Source organism: Lithobates pipiens, unplaced genomic scaffold (assembly GCF_037356315.1).
Source record: "Lithobates pipiens isolate NorthernLeopardFrog02 unplaced genomic scaffold, aLitPip1_a1.2 Scaffold_19, whole genome shotgun sequence".
NCBI lineage: Eukaryota > Metazoa > Chordata > Amphibia > Anura > Ranidae > Lithobates > Lithobates pipiens.
The window spans coordinates 161,656,844-161,669,862 of record NW_027507764.1 but is presented as its reverse complement, the minus strand read 5'-3'; the positions used below and the strand labels follow the sequence as shown (position 1 = coordinate 161,669,862).

At 42.7% G+C, this 13,019-nt stretch overlaps 1 protein-coding gene across 1 annotated transcript in view; it reads left to right on the top strand.

The window, feature by feature from the left end:
* The window catches only part of SLC4A7 (solute carrier family 4 member 7), a 141,688-nt gene that overhangs the window by 111,791 nt on the left and 16,878 nt on the right, over positions 1-13,019 (top strand). The window contains 6 exon segments of the mRNA XM_077491450.1: positions 2,815-3,066; positions 5,505-5,573; positions 7,925-8,000; positions 8,003-8,097; positions 10,867-10,998; positions 12,717-12,737. Of these exon segments, the coding sequence (XP_077347576.1) occupies positions 2,815-3,066; positions 5,505-5,573; positions 7,925-8,000; positions 8,003-8,097; positions 10,867-10,998; positions 12,717-12,737 (645 nt within the window).

Here is a 13,019-nt window from a genome sequence, read left to right as displayed (position 1 = left end):
TGCTCTTTGCAGTGGTTTTGCACAGAGCAGCCTGGATCCCGCTCTTCTCAGTCCCTTGCTGGCACTCCTGGCCCCTCCCTCCTGTGGAGTGCTCCCACAGCAAGCAGCTTGCTATGGGGGCCCCCGTGCCGCAGCTCCCAGTGTCCATTCAAACACGGAGCCGTGGTTCAGTCCTGCCCACTCTCTCTCCTGATTGGCTATCTGACTTACAGCAGTAGGAGTCAATGGTGCCGCTGCTGTGTCTCAGCCAAACAGGAGGGAGAGTCCCGGACGGCTATCATAAGGCATAGATGCTTTAGGATAAAAAAAAACCTTCTGCCTTTACAACCACTTTAAGCTTTGACAATAACACCTGGAAGCTTTTTACGCACAGCTGCACCAGATTTTGCACACTCAAATTTTCATAAATCAATCCCATGATGTCTAAAGATGGAAGCCCCATTCTGGCTACCCGCTCAGTGCTCTGTATGCGCAAAGTGGTTTGGAGTAACCCCCAGCTGCTAATTGCAGCCTAGCTTTTATTTGGTTTCTATGCAGAGCTGCATCGGAATTGGCACTCTTCCGTTTTAGTAAATCAACCCCATTAGTGCTTTGCAGCTCCCATTCCTCAGCAAGGTGTTCTTTTAAAAAAAATAAACTTCTCCTTTTGAGGCAGCCCAAATTGAATGGGCTTCCTTAGCACATGTATGTTAGCCACCGGCATAATGCAAAAACTCCAATGCACGGCAGTAGTTTAAATGTTTCCTTAATGATGTCTTAATATAGATTACAGTACTCGCACTGAAAAAGCTAGCACCAATCTCTAACACCTCTAAGTGCTTACTTGCACATCCGCAAGCATGCATGCATAGAAAAAAATATATATAATGTCAGACCTACAAACAATCTGATGTAAGACTACACATCCTCAGCCCAGTCTATTCTAACAAGATTTCCTATCCCTGGATCTACAGAAACCATAAGATGATAAATCTATTAAAAAGCAAGCAATCATTTGCTATAAAATTATTACCGTATATACTCGAGTATAGGCCGACCCGAATATAAGCCGAGGCCCCCAATTTACCCCCAAAAAAACTGGCAAACTTATTGACTCGTGTATAAGCCGAGGGTGAGACATGCCTGTCCATCCCTGTGTGTGTGTCCGTCCATCCCTGTGTGTCCGTCCATCCCTGTGTGTCCGTCCATCCCTGTGTGTCCGTCCATCCATCCCTGTGTGTGTGTGTCTCCATCCATCCACCCATCCCTGTGTGTGTCTCCATCCATCCACCCATCCCTGTGTGTGTCTCCATCCATCCACCCATCCCTGTGTGTGTGTGTGTGTGTGTGTATGTGTGTGTGTGTGTGTGTGTGTGTGTGTGTGTGTGTGTGTGTGTGTGTGTCCAGCCTACCTTTGTCCCGAGCCTCCGTCCCGTGCCTTGCCTCCGTTCCGTCCCGTGCCGTGCCGTGCCTTGCCGTCGTGTCGTGCCTTGCCTTGCCTCCGTCCCGTCCCGTCCCGTCCCGTGCCGTGCCGTGCCTTGCCTTGCCTTGCCTTGCCTCCGTCCCGTGCCCTCTTCGGCGGCCATTGTAAAATTCAAAAGCCGCGCCTCCTCCTTCGCCTGTGATAGGCGGAACACTGAATTTCCCAGCAGCCTGTGTTCCGCCTATCACTGCCTTCGTATCATCCTCGTCCGTAGTACGAGGATGATACGATGTCCGTGATAGGCGGAACACAGGCTGCTGGGAAATTCAGTGTTCCGCCTATCACAGGCGAAGGCGGAGCCGGAGGCGCGGCTTTTGAATAGAATGGCCGCTGTCTGTCTGCTCGACACGCTGATCGAGCGGGCAGACAGCGATGACTCGAGTATAAGCCGAGGGGGGCACTTTCAGCCTCAAAAAAGAGGCTGAAAATCTCGGCTTATACTCGAGTATATACGGTATTAGTGTTTTCAGATATTTGCAAGAAAAATGTCAGATCAATTAAAGGGTTAAAGAAATTAACTCCTTCATTTGATCAGTTGATGGACCCCCCCCCCCCCCCCCCCCCCCCCCCATGTAAAAATGCAGAGATAAATGAAGACTTCAGTTTTCCCATAATTTAGACGCAGTTCACATTTATGTGAATTGTATTTGTTTCAATGGAGCCAGTGCACACATGTGGGGAGTGGCCGTGGTGTGGTTTTTGAAAAGGGTCCTGTGCGTTTTTGGATCCGGTTCAGGTGTGAATTCAGGACTGCAAACCACATATATGTGAACCCAGCCTTAAAGTGATTGTAAAGTTTCATGCTTTTTTTTTTTTTCCCCTGATAAAAATAATAAACATGTTATACTTACCTACTCTGTTGCAGTGGATTTGCACAGAGCAGCCCGGATCCTCCTCTTCTTGGGTCCTTGCCCCTCCCTTCTGTTCAGTGCCCCCACAGCAAACCACTTGCTATGGAGACACCTGAGCGGAGTCACAGCTCTGTGTGTCCATTCAGACACAGAGCCCTGGCCCCGCCCCTCTCTTCCCTGATTGGCTAGCTGACTTTGACAGCAGCAGGAGCCAATGGCACCACTGTTGTGTCTCAGCCAATCAGGAAGGAGAGTATCGGATTGGCTGAGACACTCGTGGACATCGCTAGACAGAGAGGGACCTCAGGTAAGTGTTAGAGGGCCTGCTGCACACAGAAGACTTCTTATCTTAATGCATGGAATGCATTAAGATAAACTTTCTGCATTTACTACCACTTTAAGGTTTAACCCAGTCTAGAACTGTAATAACAAATGGCATTGAGATAAACCAGAGCGGCTATATGGTGAGATTGTTTTTTTTTTCTTTGCTTGCTTTTACAGAAAGGATGTGGCTACCATCTTGACTTATTCATGGTTTCTATCATGCTGGGTGTATGCTCCTTAATGGGACTGCCATGGTTTGTAGCTGCAACTGTTCTATCCATCAGCCATGTTAACAGCTTAAAAGTGGAATCTGAATGTTCTGCTCCAGGAGAGCAGCCAAAATTCCTGGGAATCAAAGAGCAGAGAGTGACAGGTCTTCTGATCTTTGTTCTGATGGGACTGTCTGTATTTATGACCTCTGTTTTAAAGGTAAGATGGCATTCTGACCTATTCATAGCAGCATTCATGTACATGTTTTGGGTTGCATTTCTTTGACAAGAGATCTTGCCATAAACACATCGTGATTTATTGTATACGTGTATATATTTGTATAGTAGATACGGCATATACTTGTTTCATAGTTTCATAGTTAGTAAGGTTGAATAAAGACACTAGTCCATCCAGTTCAACCCGAGTGAGTGTCTACAATTGCCCCTATCCCTGTACATTGCACACTCACATTGGTCCCTACCATCAAGGAGCCCAAAATCCAAGGTCCTCATTCATATACTAGGGCCAATTTTGGACAGAAGCCAATTGGCCTACCTGCATGTCTTTGGAGGGTGGGAGGAAACCGGAGTACCCAGAGGAAACCCACACAGGCACAGGGAGAACATGCAAACTCCAGGCAGGTAGTGTCGTGGTTGGGATTTGAACCAGCAACCCTTTTTACTGCTAGGTGAGAGTGCCAACCACTACACCACTGTACCTGTACTTGTAAAGGTAAGACCGTAGCGTTGAAAGCATTTTACATCTTGAAGGTAAAACACATTACTCATACTTATTGTTGCGTTCCATTGGAACTGCTTAAAACACTGCACAAGGAACAAAAGCTCAAATACAAGCAACGTATATTTGTCTTGCTTGCTGTGTCATCGTTGCTCATGGCTCATCTTGTAAATTCCCAGTCTATGCAGACTAACAATGGCACTGCAGGCCGGTCACACAGGCTTTTGCTGTTTGGTGTCCTTTTCTTGAGTTGCATTTATCAATGGGAATGGATCAAGTAACATGTTGGCCTTTAGCTACAACTCCAGACAATTTTTTTTTTTTTTTTTTTTTTTAGATTAGTTCAAACACGGAGCAACTTTTTTTTTTTTTTTTTTTTTTTTTTTTGTCATTTTGGATAATACTCCTTGCTGTCTGATGGGTGTCACAGAACAAAGGGGAACCCCCCTTTCCCCTTCTCTAAAGTTAGAAAAATTCAGAGCCTCTTGTTGGATTTTATTATTGTTTGTGTTCTTATGAGGAAGGTTTCTTCTGTAACTGACAAAAGAGAAATCTTCTTGGACACGGGCAGTTTTTAAAACCTTGTGCCCAAATCATCCCCCACAAATACCTTATTTCCAGCTTATATGACCATTGAGTCATGCTCCATATACAAAGCTAAAACAAGAAAAACAAAAAAAGTGACAGTTATTTTCAGCCGAGTCTAATTTAGATCTGATTGTTAGTCAGGCTCTATTCCCATTTGGCATCTAGGGCAGAATCGCAGCAATTCTGCCCTCAATCTCAAATCATACTACAATCTCAAAGCGTACGTTCGGGTGCCATTGATTTTCATTGGCACCTAAAACACGGTGCGGTTTTGCCACGATTATCGAGGCAAAATGCAATGTGCTAAGCTTGTTGCCCAAAAACAAGCAGGAGCTTCTGTATTTTAGATGCCATTAAAAATGAATGGCATATGAACATGTGGTTTGCGATTGTAGCGCAATTAGAGATCGCAGGCAAAATCTTCGATTTTGCCCAAGATCCCAAAACATCGAAAGTGAATGGAGCCTAAAGGATGCTATAGACTGCTCACATTTCGTCTGATTCCTGCTTGATCAGCCTAAATGCAAATCATAGGTGACCCTGTGGGCACCACTTGGTTTGACAAAAGCCGATTTTCAAATCTACTATTGTGGAAGGAATTGGGTGAGAATAGTCTGCTGATTAGCACCTCCATCCTATCAAATGCAGGTATGCTGTTCGATTTATTCTGAGAGCCAGGTGTCAGAATACAATAGCTGCCAGGGAGATTCCATCAACAATGTTTAGCATGAATGGAGGAATCTGTTAGATTCCAGCAGGCTGAACAAGAGGAATCTAGACGTGTATGGCTATTCTTGTGTAGAGCTTTGTGAACTTTTCCCCTTGTATACTATTGACCAAGTACTAACAAACAGTCAGTACAGGTATCCTTTTTTTAACTATAATATTGTAACTTGCAGTTATAATTTAAAGTATAATAAATTACACCAATAGAAGGCATATAAAAAAAATACAATTCAGTAAGTTTTCCTTTATTTTTATCTTTATTTTTGTAGTATATTTCAGTATTTTACATAGGATTGTAATACCAGGTTATAATTCCTTGTTTTATATTTCCTTACTTGGATGTTCCTGCCTTTCTTTTCCCCTCTTTCGTTGCTTTCCTTATGTTTTCATGCTAAGGTATAATATGTTACAGTACAATTAATGTTGGACTTTTATGGTGTCTGGAGTTGGTCCATTACCAGTGCTCTATAAAGACTTTATCCAAGGGAAAAATCGACATATTTTGTAAAAGTACCAGAATAAAAGTATTTTCAAGCAGCACTTGTAGTAAACAATGTAGGTTACGATGATACATTCTTGCTAACATGTTGTGTATATCATTCCAGTTTATTCCAATGCCGGTTCTGTATGGTGTTTTTCTATATATGGGAGTGTCTTCACTAAAGGGTATCCAGGTAAGTCTTCCATATACAGAATTCTGATAAATATTTATAGCAACATAAATGTGCGATATTGTACAAAGCCCAGCAGTTTGGAGAATGTATAGCTGGCTTTAGACCAGAGCACTTTTTGCGATTCGGCACTGCGGCGCTTTAACTGACAATTGTGCGGTCGTGCGACGTGGCTCCCAAACAATATTGACATCCTTTTTTTATCCACAAATAGAGCTTTCTTTTGGTGGTATTTGATCACCTCTGTGTTTTTTTTGGGGGGGTTTTTTGCGCTATAAACAAAAAAAAGAGCAACAATTTTGAAAAAAAAAACACATTTTTTACTTGTTGCTATAATAATAAATACCCCCCAAAAAATATAAAAAAAAATTTTTTTTTCCTCAGTTTAGGCCGATGCGTATACTTCTACATATTTTTGGTAAAGAAAAATCGCAATAAGCGATTGATTGGTTGGCGCAAAAGTTATAGCATTTAAAAAATAGGGGATAGTTTTATGGCATTTTTGTTAATAATTTTTTTTTTTACTAGTAATGGCGGCTATCAGCGATTTTTATTGTGACAGCGACATTATGGCAGACACAACGGACATTTTTGGGACCATTGTCATTTATACAGCAATCCGTGCTATACAAATGCACTGATTCCTGTGTAAATGACACTGGCAGTGAAGGGGTTAAGTGTGTCCTAGGGGAGCGTTTCTAAGTGTGGGGGGCGTGGCTGTGATTTACAGAACACTGATCTCTACTCCAATCAAAGGGAGCAGAGATCAGTGTCACTTGTTGCTAGGCAGAACGGGGAGATGCTGTTTACATCGGCATCTCCCCGTTCTCCCTTCCCGTGAGACGATCGCGGGTATCCCCGCGGCAATCGAGTCTGTGGGACCCACGGTCGGGCTCACAGGGGTCCCGAACGGCACGCGGCACCGGCGGCGTGCACGCGATGGCACGGGGGCAATTTTAAATGGATGTACCTGCACGCCAATTTGCCTGCCCGTGCCATTCTGCCGACGTACATCGACGAGTAATGCACAGTCTTGCCCTACTCTACACGTGCTCAGTTGCTCTCTTTTGTCGACACTGTGCCTAAAATCAGAGCCACTAGAGGTCGATCAGCTGACAGCTTTCGGATTAAGGCTTCTTTCACATTTGTGCGGCTTGAGATCTGACTTGTGAGACTCCAAGTCACAGGAAATGTGAAATTCAACATATTTCTATGAGAGCCATTCCCACTGAGTCACCACTACTTCAGAAAAGGTTCCTGCACTTTGATCCAACTTTTGATGTGACTTTGATCCAGAGAATTTAAAGTCAGATCAAAGACACACTGGAAACTGCACGACTTTGGAGACATGCTAATGTAAAAGGAGCCTTAGGCTGGATTCATGCCTATGCATTTTTTGTGATTTTTGCATTTTGCAGATTTGCACTACAGAACGTGTTCCGTAGGAAACCATGTTAAATCGACTGTAGTGCAAAATGTAAAAAGCACTAAAACCGCATGGGTGCGAATACAGCCTGGGATGCTAAAAATAGCGCCTCTCAAGTCACTCCAGTGCTTTCACACTGGGGCGGTGCGCTTGCAGGACGGGAAAAAGTCCTGCAAGAAGCATGTTTGGGGCAGTGCGGGAGTGGTGTATACATCATTCCTCCACCGCTCCTGCCCATTAAAATGAATGGCAGGGCTGCCGAAGCACCTGCAAAGCGCTTCAGCAGCGCCGCAAAAACGGGAACTATTAACCCTTTCCTCGGACGCTAGCGGAGGTTAAAAGTGCCACTATAATATTGGTAAAGCGCCACCAAAATTAGCAGTGCTTTACTGCTAACGCCCCCACCGCCCCAGTGTGAAAGGGGTCTTACTGTTGCTGAAAGGGGAAGAAAGCAATAGAAATGACAGACTGTGCGGAGGGAAAACGGATTAGGGAGAGAGAAAATAGAGTAGGAGAGGTGACAGGACAAACTCTGTTAGAAATTTATATATTTTATTCGGAGAAAGTGGCACACAGTTTTTGAGACCAAGGCGAGGTGGAGCGTTCTCAGTAAGGAAGTGACCGCTCTGGGCTTCAGCAAAATGGTGACCTCCAGCAAGCAGAAACAAGAGAAATGCTGGAGGCAATTTAGAGCACAAACACATTTTTTTGGTGGCATCATTCCTAATGTAGAATGTATGTTCTTTTGTTAAAAAATATTATCAAACTGTTATGGGTTAAGTTCCCCTTTTTAACCATGCATGTCCGTACCATGTAAACTTATGACTTGTCTGCTTAGCAGTAAAGTCCTGCATCCACTGCAGAATAATGTGAGATCTAGATTATTGCTTCATTTTATTACTTTTCTTCTTTCCATGTCTACTTGCAGTTCTTTGACCGGATAAAGCTATTTGGAATGCCAGCCAAACATCAGCCAGACCTCATCTACCTGCGTTATGTCCCCTCTGGAAAGTGCATGTGTTCACTGTCATACAGCTCACTTGCCTGGTTCTTTTGTGGGTCATCAAAGTATCTCAAGCTGCTGTTGTGTTTCCCATGATGGTAAATGGTCATGTTCAAAAAATTTTAATTATTTCTGTAAAACATGCGTTCGCTGCTTAATTGTTGACTATTGCTTTGTTTTATTATTCGTGTTTTACTGCTACTTCCAGAAATCAAGGGGACGTATACCATTTGTAATACTGTACAATTCATGTTTGTATTAGTTCAGCCTTTCTTTTCACTCTACATTCTCCATTTGGCCAAATTGATTATTACATGATCATGGATCCACTTTAAGAAGCAAAAAGAAATGTAATACACTATAAAACCACAAGATAAAGAACACCTTTATGTCCAGATATTTTAAAAAAAATATGCAAGTAGGAAGCAAAACAACTAAACATTCAGTTGAAATTCATATATTTTTGCAGTTTTATAGTGCCTTGAAAAAGTATTCATAAACCTTGAAATTTTCCACATTTTGTCATGTTAAAACGAAAGCGTAAATGTATTTTATTGGGATTTTATGTGATTGACCAACACAAAGTGGCACAATTGTGAAGTGGAAGGAAAAGGATAAATGTTTTTCAAATTTCTTACAAATAAATGTAAAATGCGTGGCCTGCATTTGCATTCAGGACAAGGAGGGCATTAATCAGAAGCAGGCAAGAGGCCCATGGTAACTCTGGAGGAGCTGCAGAGATCCACAGCCCAGGTGGAAGAATCCATCCACAGGACAACTATCAGTCATGCACTCTACTAATCTGGCCTTTATGGAAGAGTGGCAAGAAGAAAGCCATGGTTGAAGGAAAGCCATAAGAAGTCCTGTTTGCAGTTTACGAGAAGCCATGTGGGAGAAACGGAAAACAAGGTGCTCTGGTCAGATGAGACCAGAATTTAACTTTTTGGCCTAAAAGCAAAAACGCTATGTGTGGCAGTAAAACTAACACTGCATATCAACCCACACACCATCTCCACCATGAAACGTGCATCATGTTGTGGAGATGCTTTTCTTCAGCAGGGACAGTGAAGCTGATCAAAGTTGATGGAAAGATGGATGGAGCCAAATACAGGGCAATCTTAGAAGAAAACCTGTTCGTCTGCAAACGACTTGAAACTGGGGCAAAGGTTCACCTTCCAGCAGGACAACAACCCTAAACATAGTCAGAGCTACAATGGAATGGTTTAGATCAAAGCATTTTCACGTGTTAGAATGGCCCAGTCAAAGTCCAGACCTAAATCCAATTGAGAATCTGTAGCAAGACTTGAAAATTGCTGTTCAGACGCTCTCCATCCAACCTGACAAAGCTTGTTATTTTGCAAAGAAGATTGGACAAAAATGTCACTATAGATGTGCAAAGGTGGTAGAGACATCCCCAAAAAGACTTGCAGCTGTAATTGCAGAGAAAGGTGGTTCTACAAAGTATTGACTTAGGGGGGCTGAATACAAATGCACGCCACACTTTTCACATATTTATTTGTAAAAAAAAATTGAAAACCATTTATCATTTTTCGTCCACTTCACAATTATGTGCCACTTTGTGTTGTTTTATCACATAAAATCCCAATAAAATAAATTTACATTTTTGGTTGTAACATGACAAAATGTGGAAAATTTCAAGGGGTATGAATACCTTTTTCACGGCACTGTACTGCCCAAAGGAATTGTTCTTTTGTTGAGGCACTCTTGGTGGTGACCTAAGTACCACCATTGCTGAATGAAGAAATCTGTGTGTCTGCCTGTCTGTGCACTGTTGTATATGTGTATGAACATTGAAAAATTGGCTAAACAGAATAAAAATCATTTGGCAGATACAACAGTAAATGTACATACAGTTTAAAAGTGTATTAGCTAGAGTTCTGCTTTACCACACTGATGGAGGCAATGTATATAATCTACCTTCTACTCTTGGCAATTGATTGTGGCTTGGGCCTCTTTCACACGGGGCGGATCAGTAATGATCCGCCCTGTGATGATCCGCTCGCTCAGCGGGGATCACTCCGTTGTCCCCGCTGAGCCGGCGGCGGACAGGGCGGTCTCCGCACACTGTGCAGGGACCGCCCTGTCAGCTCTCCGCTCTCCTCTATGGGGATCGGACGAGCACGGACCGTCTGTCCGTGTTCATCCGATCCGCTCTGCAGACGGACAGAAAAATAGGATTTTCCTCCGTCTGCAGAATCGGACAATTGCGGAGGCGGACAATAGCGGGTGTCTGCGGATGCTCATCCGCAGACACCCGCTATCCCATAGGGATGAATGTATGCCCGTATTTCATCCGCAAATGGATGGATGAAATACGGACATACCATCCGCATGTGTGAAAGGGGCCTTAGAAGCTAAGAGTAGAAGGTATATTTGTATAACAAAGGACATCAAGACTTGCACATTACACTGGGTGCGTCCCCGTTCATTGTATCAGGTCCGATTTCAGCAGAAATTTTGGGCTGAATTCCGACCTGAAACAAGCCAAAAAACGCACAGGACCACTGTGCAAATTTGCACCAGAGCTGCAGCGGAGATGTGGAACTTCCTCCATTGCGAACTGGTTACAAACTGCCATACGAATTGGATGCGGAGAAAGCTGCATCTAATTCGTATAGGTGTGAACCCAAGCCTTAATAAAAGGGCCATCATTACTGCGTCTTTAAAGAGAACGTGTCCATGCTTATGCATTTCATAGACACATAGAATGAAGGTAGAAATAAGACCAATTGGTAGAGCAATGTAGGCCTTCTGATCCCAGATAAGCAGTGGACAAGCCCTTTCTTGCGCAATATAGAGGGTATGTTACACTGCAATGTTTACATTTTCCATGCTTTCTGTTTAAGGTCCTTGCTCTGGTATTTATTCGTAAATTATTGGACTTCTTTTTCAACAAACGCGAACTAAGCTGGTTGGATGATTTGATGCCAGAAAGTAAGAAAAAGAAAGAGGATGATAAGAAGAAAAAGGAGAAAGAGGTAGTCTTTGGTTTTCCTTCTCTAATATATTTGTCATTTAGTAGCATATGAATTTTTTTATTTTAAGGACTCCAGTGTTCTGCCCAGGTACTGTTCTATTAGGAATTCAATGCTTTATTTTCCTTGACTAGAGATGTGTTTTAACACTTATGACTGCCTACTTGCTATGCAGCTCTAGGGGCAGATGCTAGAACAGTTAATGCGGTTGCAATTAAGTCTGTATGTCTGGCCCTCTTTACATTGCTGGAGGTGTTCCAATGAGCTGTAGTCCACAGCTCCCTGTAATAGTGTTACTAAACCCAGGACCCTGCATTCATTCATATCTGCTCTCCCATAGTACACAGAATATGGAAATGCAATAGTTTTAGTAAATATAAACTGCTAAATACCCTTTCTCATCAGCAGTATATAGGAGTCTTGTGACTTCTATCAGTGTCTGGCCGAGATTTAATTCTTCTCTGATTGTCCTATGAGGCTGCACGACCCGTGACCCTCTGTTTGGACAGTGCCGATTGGCCCTGTGCTGATCAAATGCACCCTCTCTCTCAAACAAAACAAAAAAAAAAAAACTCTAGCAATATAAACCAATACTGAGCCTGTGGATAGTGCCTCGTAGGGCTCTGTGTTATTAGCCGAAGGATTGGGGACAGTAAAAGAAGGGGAGGATCAGAGAAGACAGTATCAAACAACCTTTTTACACAATGCAGAGGATTTACCCCTTAGGTTCCACAGTTAATATAACAAGCATGCTTTATTGCATATACACAATGATTTTACTGTTAGGGGTTCAGTAACACTTTAACTTCCACCTTAAAGTAGAATTGTGGCCAGGTTACGGAAAATTAAATATTTACTTACTGACCTTTTTAGCGGCAGGCACGGTGGAACAAATAATTTTTAAAGATGAAGTTTAGCTAAAGCCCCCCCCCAGCCAGTAACCTTCTGTGGGACCATTCACAAAGCACAGCATGATTCACACATTCCCTAACTCAAGATGCTGACGCCTGGACCCAAACCCATTGAAGTATGGGCTCAGATGAAGACATTGCTGGATCCCTGGACAGGTAAGTGTCCTTATATTAAAAGTCAGACCGTATTTGTAGCTGCTGACTTAAAATTTTTTAGGGTGGGGGGGAGAGAGAGACTGTAGTTCCTCTTTAGGAGGATGCATTTTTGGTGCATTTCAGTGCGTTTTTGATGAGTTTCCAAATGCATTCCATGTGTGTGTTTGTTTGTTTTTTTTATTACTTTTCCCTGTTTTTATTCCCACTGTACTGGGGTCCGAGGGGTTTCGATACACTTTTGATGCATTCTACAGCATTTCGGTGCGTTTTTGACACGTTCAAGTACAGTCCAGTGCAGAAAAAATGCAGCATGTTCTACTTTTTTAGTTCTGGTGTGAACTATGCCATTTGAACGCACTATAACCTACTTTCCATGTGTTTTTGATGCAGAAAAAAAAAACGCACTGGACTGCATGTGGTGTGAACTGGCCCTTAAGAATTGTAATCCTTTAAATGTTCGTAGGTTGACCACAGTCCTAGTTAAAGCTATGTATACAATGTAGCTGCACTTTAGATTTTCAAATAAAAAAATACATTTGGCTTCTTTTAGAAAAATGCAGCATACTGTGCTTGTATCTTGATAATACTGTGTGCATAGAAGTAGTTTTGCAAAGGAGTGAATTGGCTTTTTGACCATCCTTTTCAAACGAGAAGATTGAAGATGACTCACCAGAGGTAAGTCAATAGAAGTATTAAATGGTGTGCGCACTTTGTGGACTATGCACGCTGCATTATTGGATTGAAATCCTGCCAATGTTTTATACAAGCATGTTCTGAGTGCCATACAGTATATCTAAACCTACCATGGTGATAGAACACTGGAAACCAATCGAGTTTGGAGCCTGTTATTGTGGTACTATTGTCGGAAAATACAAATGACTGCTATTGACATAGTACACAGAAGCCGTCATACTTACGGTCTATCGGCATCCTTTGGTTTCTTGATTGCATTTTTTT